This window comes from Helianthus annuus, chromosome 17 (genome assembly GCF_002127325.2).
Source record: "Helianthus annuus cultivar XRQ/B chromosome 17, HanXRQr2.0-SUNRISE, whole genome shotgun sequence".
Taxonomy (NCBI): domain Eukaryota; kingdom Viridiplantae; phylum Streptophyta; class Magnoliopsida; order Asterales; family Asteraceae; genus Helianthus; species Helianthus annuus.
In genome coordinates, this window is record NC_035449.2 from 8,462,233 (window position 1) to 8,473,050 (window position 10,818).

At 35.6% G+C, this 10,818-nt stretch overlaps 1 protein-coding gene across 1 annotated transcript; it reads left to right on the forward strand.

Moving 5' to 3' along the window:
• The first annotated feature begins 8,939 nt into the window (after positions 1-8,939).
• Positions 8,940-10,818, forward strand: LOC110923665 (putative F-box/FBD/LRR-repeat protein At4g13965). Its single transcript, XM_022167729.1, has 3 exons — positions 8,940-9,932; positions 10,018-10,209; positions 10,336-10,818. Exons 1-3 carry the CDS (start codon positions 8,940-8,942, stop codon positions 10,816-10,818), a joined length of 1,668 nt encoding a protein of 555 aa, XP_022023421.1.

Below are 10,818 nucleotides of genomic sequence, written 5' to 3' on the forward strand. Positions count from 1 at the left end.
TTTGGATTATAATCAAAAGGAGTAAACTGATAAGGAGATCCAGATTAAAGATACGAAGATTAGTTAGGAGTTCAATTACTTGTTAAGTTTAAAGTAGGTTTATCCGTTTGGTTTGTATGCTTATTTAATTTGAGATTGAGTTGGGTTAGGAACAGTATAGCTTTAGTATAAATAGGGTCTTGGTGTTTTGATTATGTATGTCGAGTTTTGGTGAGTTATTACCTATTAACAGAAAAAGAGTCGATATCCAAGGTGTGTAATCAACCGACCTGTTTGTGTGTGTGTGTGTGTGTTTTTATGTTTTCCAATTTAATTAACAATTGATTCCGGGCCAACAGTTGGATCGTATGAAGAATTCAAGCCGTTCGAATCATGGACTTGCTCCATCATCACCCACGTCCTCGTCTGCATCTTCGCCTTGATGACAAAATGTAAGTTTTAGATCTGAATATTATAGGAGTTGTGAAAAATGAGATTATTACTATTGTTATCAAGAATACCATTTTGTTAAGGTTTTATAGATTATTTTAACCAAAACAAAATGAAACTTTGTTATAATCAACATCTCAACCAATTCGTCTTTAGTTTTGTTTTCAGGTTCTATCTAATTGCCCTAGAGCTATACTCGACTACCCTAAGTAACGGTTCGCCCTTTTGATGCAACACGGGATGATGTGCTCAAGCCTACATTTCCAACTTGGGATCATGTTTTTTTTTGCTGCTACTGTACTTAGATTTAGGTCTCAAATAAATTTCGGTTTGTAGTGTCTCCAATTATGATACTTACCTTGAAAGGCTTTAATAGTTTTTGTAAATAAGTTTACATTTCTAGCATTGTAGCTGCTTTAATTTGGAGAAAAGAATATTCAAATGTATTGCTACAAAGTCACTTATCTTTCTTTAGAGCCATCATTTTGAAATTTGAACTTAGGGGATTTAAATATACCATCCTCTCTCTATCACTAAATCGATTATTGCGTTAGCAAAATACATCTAAACATGTGTTGGCAAATATTGTGTAAGTAAACACGTCCGAAAGCAAATTAGTGAACATTCTTTGTGCACGCATTGTTTTAGCAAACACACGCCAACATTTGTTAGTGAACATCTTTTTAACAAAAACGAATATGTAGTGATGCGTTTTAAGTATTATACTGGTTTTTATTACAATTTAATCAGCAAACAAGAACAAAACATCAATTTAAGAGGTGTGGATCTGTAGTCATCAAGACCCTAGTTTAAGATGAGGTCTAATATATTTGAACCCATTTTGGCCTTTTTTTTTTTTTTTTTTTTTTGGGGGGGGGGGGGGGAAGGGGGAAGCTCGTGTTTTAGTCATTATCTGTTTTTCCAATTAGCACAATTTAAGAGTGAGTTAGAGCTTGGTTGAAATTGAGGTCAACTTGAATCCACCTTGTAACCTACAATATCAAGACTGGGCCAATGGGTCCGGGCCAAGATGGAACCAAATTATGGTTATGCGTACATGGCAAAGCTTACAAAATGACAAAAGGAATGATCACACTTCCCCCTATGAAAAACTTCCATTCATAAGCACCTCACAACCTACACAACATTGATTTGGGTGAAGAAGACGACGATACAAGAGGGATTTTAGAGTTGGCGTTACCAATCTAAGCGAGGAAGATAATGACCAACTCTTATGTTCTATATAAATATGAGCTCTAAACATATAGCTTAATTTTCATTTAAGCCCATTTATATTTAATAGAGGCCCAAATACTTAGAAAAGGTCGGTTTGTGTATTTGAGCTAACATTACAGGATATAGATTAGGATTAAATACAAATACTTCTAAAATAAAAAGTGTATAAAGTCTCTTAAAAACAAACCCATTATACAAAAAAAAAAAAAAAAAAAGACTTAACACCCATCACCACCCAAAAACCTAAGCCCCACATCCTCATCCACCAATAATAAGTGTACAAAGACTCCTAAAAATAAACTCGCTACAAAAAAAAAAAAAAAAAAAAAAAAAAAAACTAAACATCCATTAGCACCCAAAAACCTAACCCTCCCCCCCCCCCCAAGAACTTTTTTTTTTGCCGAGGGTGGGGGTTTAGGTTTTTGGGAGGGGGGTTAGGTTTTTTAGGGGATTTTTTTGTGAGATATAGTTTTTTTTTTTTTTTTTTGGGAAATTGGCCTGTAATGATCACACCTAAACCTTACTAGTCATTAATAATCTTACATCAGAATATTCCCCCCACCAGTCTCATCTTTCACATATTTTTCCTACAATGGTCCTCCGTTAAAAAAAAACTTAACGGAGTTAAGCTTTTTTTTTTTTCCAAATTACAAACATATGTTTTAGGACTTTTGATTAGAACGATGATACGAGTGTTTAGGTTTTGGGTGATGATGTAGTGGGTTTAGGTTTTAGGTTCTTGAGCACCTGTCACTCTATAAAGCCTTTTTACACTTCTTACAATTAAGAGCCTTTGTAGAATAACTTAACCCTACTGGATATATTTAAAACTAGGTTATACCCCGTGTATTACACGGGGTTTAATAAATAAATTTTAAAACTCCGTAAATGTATAAATGATAAATAATATTAGTTAATTTTATTTTAAGTTTCGTAAAATCTATTTGATACCAAACTAAACAAAACGTTTAAATACAATTAATTCAAATAGATAATATTATAAATGATAAGGAAATTAAACTAAATAATAATTATTCATAAGATATTAAACTAATAATATTTAGTAGGAGGGTTATCTATAATTAATTATCAAATAAATAATATTATAAATGAGAATGAAATTAAACTAAATAATAATTATCCATAAGATATTAAACTAATAATATTTAGATGGTGTTTGGTGTTGCATTTTCAAAATAAATTTTGCGTTTTCAAAACTGCGTTTTGAAAAAAACATGCAGGTACATGCTTCTCCAAAACTGCGTTTTGGAGGCAGATAATTACTTTTTCATCCAAACATTTTTTTAGATTATTTATGTTTTAGAAATGCAATAATCAAATAATCACTCCAAAACGTAATCCCAAATACTTCTTCATCCAAACATTTTTTTAGATTATTTATATTTTATAGGAAGGTTATCTATAATATAAGATATTAAACTAAATAATATTTAGAGTTAAATGCCCAGATAATCCATGTGGTTTGCCCTTTTTTCACCTTTAGTCCCTAACTTTCTAAAATTACAGCTAGAGTCCCCAACTTTTCAATTTTCGTTTCCGGATAGTCCATGTGCCTAACATCAGTTAGTTTTCTCAGTTAAGAGAGTGTGAAATGACAAAAATATCCTTTCCTTAAAAAGGGCGAACCACAAGAATTATCCGGGCATTTAATAAATAATAAATGTATGTTCTTTAGTTTAGAAGATATTAAATAATCTAATAATAGCAATATTAAACGTATGTTCTTTAATTATTAATAAATAATTATTAGTTTAGTATAGATATAGATTATCTAAAGAACATTCGTTTAATAACTCTCCTAATCTATATCTTTTTTTTTTGAACATTCAACTTCATTAAAAAGGACAACCAATCCGCAAAACACGGACGGAAGCCAAGCCAATTACAACATGTACATCGGGTTTACATACCAATCACTCCATTCCAAACTATTACAGCCAAACCTATTTTTGTACCAAAAAAACGTTCTCGACTTTATTTGGTGGATTATGTCCGTTACCTTTACCTCCCTTTGGTTGAAACTCTTCTCGTTACGGGCTAACCAAATACACCACAGTGCTACAATGACAATTCCTTGGACTATTCTTTTACCTTGCTTACCTCTATCGGCGTCTTTGAATAAGCATAATAAATCCCGAACGTCAAAAGCGAAGATCGGCGGGAGCCGACACCACGTCCCAATCCTATGCCAAACTTCCATAGCAAACTTACATTCTGTGAATAAGTGCAAAGTTGAATCCAATCCGTCTTCACAAAGATCGCACCATGCGTCCCCGACATCTATATCTCTTTTTTGCAATTCCAACTTGGTAGGTAACCGATGCATTTCCGCTCTCCAAGCATGAATATTACATTTAAGTGGTACCCAGTTTACCCATTTCATACGAAAGACTTCCATATCATGATCTTTAAGCAGCTCTTTCTTGATCGCCTTTACCGAGAAACCATCCTTAGCCGAACCTGCCCAAGACCATTTGTCCGCTTCTGAGTTCACAGAGACTCCGAACAACAGCTCGCATAGCTGGAACAGCTCCTCAATTTCCTGCGCAGACTCTGGCTGTTTAATCCACTGCCACCGGATCCCTCTGCCAATACCCACGTCCTGCAACCTATCCACAACTGCACATTGTTTCTGTTTCTCTAAGCTGAATAACGAAGGCCATTTATACATGAACGGTGTATCTCCAAGCCAGCAATCATACCAGAACCTAACATTCGACCCATTACCCACCACTGAACCTTTAATTAAAAAAATGAGATTTATACCATTCGATTTTAAACAATCAACTTGTTTAACAATCGATTTCCAACATCCTGTCAAGTACTTGTTACAAGGTAAAGACGACCAACAAACCTTGCTCGAATGAACATTATCAATGATTTTCCTCCACATACTATCACATTCATCTCTCTAACGCCACGCCCACTTAAAAAGAAGCGCATTGTTTACATCTTCTAATTTGTTAAGCCTCAAACCACCCGCCTTCTTAGCTGAGGTAACCCCATCCCATGAAACCCAATGAACCTTACTCACCTCATTTGAACCGGACCAAAGAAATCTTCTCATAATTTTTTCTAACTTCGCTATCACCACTTTTGGAGCTTTATACAAAGAGGAAAAATAAACCGGTAAACTTTCCAAAACCGATTTAATAAGTGTAACCCTCCCACCAATAGATAACACATTTGCCTTCCATCTAGAGAGCCGATTTTCAACCATGTTTATCACCCCCTCCCAATTCTTTTCTTTACTCATACATGCCCCGACCCTAATACCCAAGTAATCAAAAGGCACATCTCCTCTTCTACACCCCACAACATTCGCTAAACTGTCCACTTCATAAGTGCTTACCCCTACTCCCAGCAAACTCGATTTTTGAATATTTAATTTCAGCCCAGAACACAAGTAAAAACATCTTAACACACGAGTAATATTTTCCACGTTATCCCTATTCCATTCTCCCAAAATGAGCGCATCATCTGCATAAAAAAGGTGTGACACATTTAAGCCTCCTGATCCGATATTAATGCCCTGAACATCTCCTAAGGCAACCGCCTTGTCCATAATTTTAGATAACGCCTCCATAACACACAAAAAGAGGAAAGGAGACAAAGGATCTCCTTGGCGAAGACCTTTCCCATAGTTAAACTCAAAAGTCGGACTACCGTTAACCAACACAGCCGACCTTGCTGAAACCAGAATCCCTTTTATCCAACTCAGCCACCGATCAGGAAACCCCATCTGTCTCAGCACCGAAATCAAGAATTCCCAATGAACATTATCGTAGGCCTTCTCGAAATCAATCTTTAACAAAAACGCCTTTTTTATTCTTTTTCAGCCACGCCATAACTTCGTTAACAATTAGAGGCCCGTCCAAAATATATCTACCCTCAATGAAAGCCGATTGAGATTCTGAAATCACCACCCAATTACCCGTTTCAGCCTATTCGCAACCACCTTTGAAATAACCTTGCTTATAACACCTATTAACGTAATCGGTCTATAATCTTTTAATCCCGAAGGAGAATTAGACTTTGGGATTAAAGTGATAAAAGACGAACTACACCCTTTCGAGATCCTACCACACTCATGAAAATCCCCCATCACCTTCACAAAATCGTCCTCCAATAAATCCCAAAACATCTTAATAAACTTAAAATTAAACCCGTCCGGACCTGGAGCTTTTTCTGCACCACATTGAAACACAACCTCCTTAACTTCTTCTTCTAAATATAGCTATTATTAGATTATTAGTTTATTTTTTAATTAATTAGAAGAGATTAAATTAAAATAATAATTATCTATAAGAAACGAACTAATATGATGACAAGTGTCACTAAATTGGTTTCTTTTATTATATAGTATAGAAGATTTGGCGATACTAATTAAATATAATACACTTATTAAACTTATTAAACTTATGTGACCAGTTTTTCCTTTTTTTCTGTTTTTGTTTTTTGTCTCTTTTTTCCTTTTTTTATACTTTTACCCTTCACTTTCAGTATTGACACATATAACCTTTTAACTTTCTAGAGATTTTGTTATTAAGAGTTACGTATTTATATTTATGTAAGTGGTGGTAAAAAATTCAAGTTGATTTATGTTTCAACATAAATTGAGTCAAATATAATATGTTCTTATGCTTATTATTGTGTACGTTTTCGGTTGGTCTACGTTTTGAAATAATTTTGTTTCAGAAATTAGTCCGGTTAAATATCATATGTTTCCGTGTTTATTTTTATGTATATTTTCAATTGGTCTACGTTTGAACCTAAATTTTGTTTGGAAATAACTCGGGTGAAATACAATACGTTTTCATTAGACGGTATAAATTCGAGTCATTTTATGTTTCGACACCCCCGCATCGTGTCGTACCATTCTTTAATTTAAAAAACAATATTTTCTTACGCACATATTTTTATGCACGTGTCGGTGTAAATATAAGTTGGTTTACGTATAAACGTAAATTTTCACTAAACTTATACTAAAGATAACGTTTACGTTTCCATTTAAAATTACTTGAAGATCAGTCTGTACCGTTGTCCAGTTTAAATACATTCAAAATAACAAATTATACCGATGATATTTTATACTATTTCAGCTTCAAACCTTCTATCGAGATACATTTTCATAGATTCATGATGTTTAACTTCACGAAATCAGACAAAATATCGTGAAGTTAACGTGTTATCAACTCATTAGGCGGGTAAGACCGTGGGGTATGGTGGGGCTTGGGTTGGGGGCATGAGTTGACACGTAGAGTTCGAGCCCCCTCACCGGTGAGTGACGTGTCCGTGGGGTATGGCGGGGCTTGGGTTGGGGTGTGGCTTGGCAGTTTATTAAAAAAAAGCGAATAGGACATGGCAAACAAAGCGAATAGGAGCCCGCCACATAGGATCGCTAGCCCGCCCCACGCCCGGCTTCAAACTCCCGTCCCTTGGGCCACGCCCCAACCCAAGCCCCATACCCCATAGTCTAAGGGGCTGTTTGGTAGCCTCTTAATGACGATTCAAATGCTACCTCTTAATGGTTTAAAATCTCTGAATGAATAAGGGGTAACCTCAAGTCTGAATGGTTAAGAGGTAACCTCTGAATGGTAAATCATCACATGTCACATTCTTTTTTCTCACTGGTAAAATTCTTAATAGTTTCATTAAGAAGGTAACAAACAGCCCCTAAGCTAATATTAATAAGTTATCATTATGATTATGAGTAAAATAATATGTTTCTAAAAGAGCCCAATTTTAATACTTGATTTGGGCCTCAAAAAGGGCATGCTTCAAGATTCTCGTACGAGCCACATCCTGCTTTCCCTTTGCAGTTTGACCCAGACGTGGCATGCTTGAAGATTGTGGCTTCACTTTCACAATCTCTATGCTGATCACCACCCTTTATTCTTTTCAAGATGCAGTTCAGTACGGCAATTCTGGCGGCTTCTTTTAGGATGTTGTTTGTCGTGAAAGTTCGAAACGGTATCGTTTGGTGTTTCCCTTTTCTATCTTGAGTTTTGAATGTGAAATTAACTGCATGGTTGATGGTTTGTTACATTTGTTCAAAATTATACCCCTATGGAAGTTATATGTTTGACTAAATTGATATTCATAATTAAAAAGATTTTTATCATCTGAAGTAGGAGTACTATTTTTCCATACGTTACTTCTTACTTGCATTACAAAATACAAACTCATATAATCCCCAATAGATGCCTACTTTCTAGTTTCTACTAGTTCACATACCAAATTTGCTATGACCTATGCAACAAGAAGCTTACACCAAAAGGTGCTAGGTTAGCTTGCGGTGATCAAATATTTTTAAGTAGAAAATAATTACTCCTTATATTAGAAACTATTTTTTTTAAAGACAAATTTAAGTATGATTTATAGGGTACAAAGACCATCTTATGATTTTAATCTTTTATTTAATTCATAATTTATATTGTTTACGGGTTTGAAATTCGCAACTTCAATACATAACTATAAAATGTCGAACCAGTGGTGAAGCTTGAGATTTCCAACTGGGGGTCGAAAACGTATATACCTAAAAAAATTATAAATCCGGGTGTCGAAAACGTATATACCTAAAAAATTCTATACGAAAACTACATACCAGGCACTACTGAGCGAAAAGTTCGGGGGGTCGGTCGCCCCTCCCGGCCCCCACTAAGCTACGCCCCTGTCTCGAACTACACTTTTGGTTCAGTCTTTTATTTCATTTACAGGCAAATTTCCAAATTTGTTTTGTATTACCTTCAGGCCCTGGATCAAACCTTGGCTGCAGTGGGTTGCATGATTTTTTCCCTTATTTAACATCCCACCCATAGAGCGTTATTTTGATTTTTTTTTTATGTGAACTTTCAAAATCAGTCTTTCAATTATTATACGTACTGACTGAACATATGCGGTTTTTGAATTCAACTCACTTTTAGTATTCGTACATTGTGGTACGGTACCTGTTCTAAACTTTTATTGGCACTATACCATATCGGTACCGACTTTTGTTTTTAGTTAACTTTCGGTATCGGTACTATGCGATACCGTACCACTTGGGTACGGTACCAACACCGTTTTTGTCCCTAGTTTGAAATGATTTAATTTACAGTATAGTTAGTTGTATTGTTTATATATATATTAGTCCTTTCAACATCTGTTTCACCACTATAAATTGCAGATTTCTGAATCAAAAGAGAGGGCATGATGTGACAATATTGATATATAGAGACCAGTGCTTTGTATCAAAGTAGAGTGGGAAGAGAATGGGTTCTAGATGTGAGAGAAAGAGAATGAATGTAGAAGGAGATAGACTAAGCAGCTTGCCCGATGATATTATCCATAGAATCTTGTCTTTTGTTAGCACCAAACATGTTGTTGAAACCAGTGTTTTGTCATCTAGATGGAGGTATATTTGGACTTCAATGCCCAGTCTCAATTTCTCAACTAAAGATTTTCATACGGTGCCCAAGTTCTCCGAATTTGTTAAACATGTTCTGTCGGGACGAAATAATCAAATGGAAGTGTTTTCTATCGAGCTCACTTTTCATGGAAAGGTTAGCCTCAAAAGAATTCTGAACTATATTCTGAACTATACGTTATCCCACAATGTCCAAAAACTGAGTGTGACTTGCTTGCTTGGAAAGATTGAAGTCCCTCTTTCTCTCTTTAGTTCTCCGTCTCTAAAACATCTCACTCTCAGCGGGTTTACTTTCGAAATTTCCGTCACAACCCTATCTACTTGGGAGCTGCCAACTTTAGCAACACTGAATCTCCATTTTGTCACATTCTATGAGGAAAATAGTCAAAATACTGACAAGTGTGTTGGTCTTTTCTCCAACTTTGCAAACTTGAAGAATCTCACCTTAGATAATTGCAGAATGATCGGTGCATTGGACCGTTTCAATATATGCCATCCTGGACTATGTAGTCTTACACTTGAACATGTTTGCGGGGGTGGTAATGTGGTTACGCCTCAACTTAAGAATCTTACTGTAAATCATTGGCGAGGGAAACATCTGATCTCCGCACCCAACCTTTCCTCGTTGCATTACAAAGATTGTTACTATAAACGTTACAATTTTTACGATGATGGTTACTCTTCTTTGAAGCTTTCTACCGACCTTCTTCATTTGGAGAAGGCGGATATTTGTGTTAAATATTCCAAGGAAGATAAGGCAAGTGCTCATGAAATTGTTCGCCTGCTTCAACAAATGCGTAGTGTCAAATTTCTTACACTTAACTTGGAACTTGTTCGGGTATGCTGGTATTGGTCTTTAATTTATTGTTCTTGTGATTGTGAGATTGAACAAAATTGTTCACCTTTTTATACATTTTTTACAGCTTCTTTGTGTATATGTGGAAGTAATTTCACATGAACCTTCTCCATTTGCTAACTTAACGAGTTTAAAAATTTATCCAAGTTTTGTTAATCTGGAAGATCAAACACAACGAAAAGTATTTGTGTCTACTGAAGTCAAAAGGTTTTTGCTAGATAGTTCTCAGCGTGCCACTTTCACATTGGTTTCACATGAGGTATGTACACATTCTACTCATTTCTCTAATTTGTAAATGTTATGATATATCTGTTATGTTCTTAAGTGACCCATTAAGATTATCTATATATTTAATGCTATTTTGTGATCCATGGAAACTATGTAGGAGATTAAAGCTATGAAGAATGTTGCATCAGCACAAAACCTTATGAGAGAATTGGAGGTCCTCCTAGATCAGTGGAAAGAAGATAGTGAAGCAAACACAGCTCATATGGAGAGCCACATGGCAACAGTGCATGAGCAAGTCGAAGTTGATGACCAAATAGACATGAAAACAAAATGGCGTTTTAGGGAAAGGATGACACACATAGAAAGCTACTGGGAATGTCTGAACAAGCAGGTGCAGAGGGGGAATAAAAAAGTTTTATTGTTGCAGAAGATTGAAGGAGTACTCACAAAGTTGCCTGCATCTCATCGGGATAAGTTGCAACCAAGGTTTTCTGGTTTGTGTGGAGAGGCTGAGACAATCATGGATGGTGTGATGGATCGTATGAAGATCCTATTTGATAAGAGGCCGAGCCATTCAAATATCTACTTTCATGAACCTGTAGCATCACGGTCGCTTGCTTTACAAATTGTAAGTTCTTGA

What these genes read in the sequence shown, in the direction of transcription:
- LOC110923665 (XM_022167729.1), top strand. Translation starts at nt 8,940, where the DNA reads ATGGGTTCTAGATGTGAGAGAAAGAGAATGAATGTAGAAGGAGATAGA. An exon ending in TTAACTTGGAACTTGTTCGG is followed by an intron (nt 9,933 to 10,017) that starts GTATGCTGGTAT and finishes CATTTTTTACAG; the next exon opens with CTTCTTTGTGTATATGTGGA. An exon ending in TCACATTGGTTTCACATGAG is followed by an intron (nt 10,210 to 10,335) that starts GTATGTACACAT and finishes GAAACTATGTAG; the next exon opens with GAGATTAAAGCTATGAAGAA.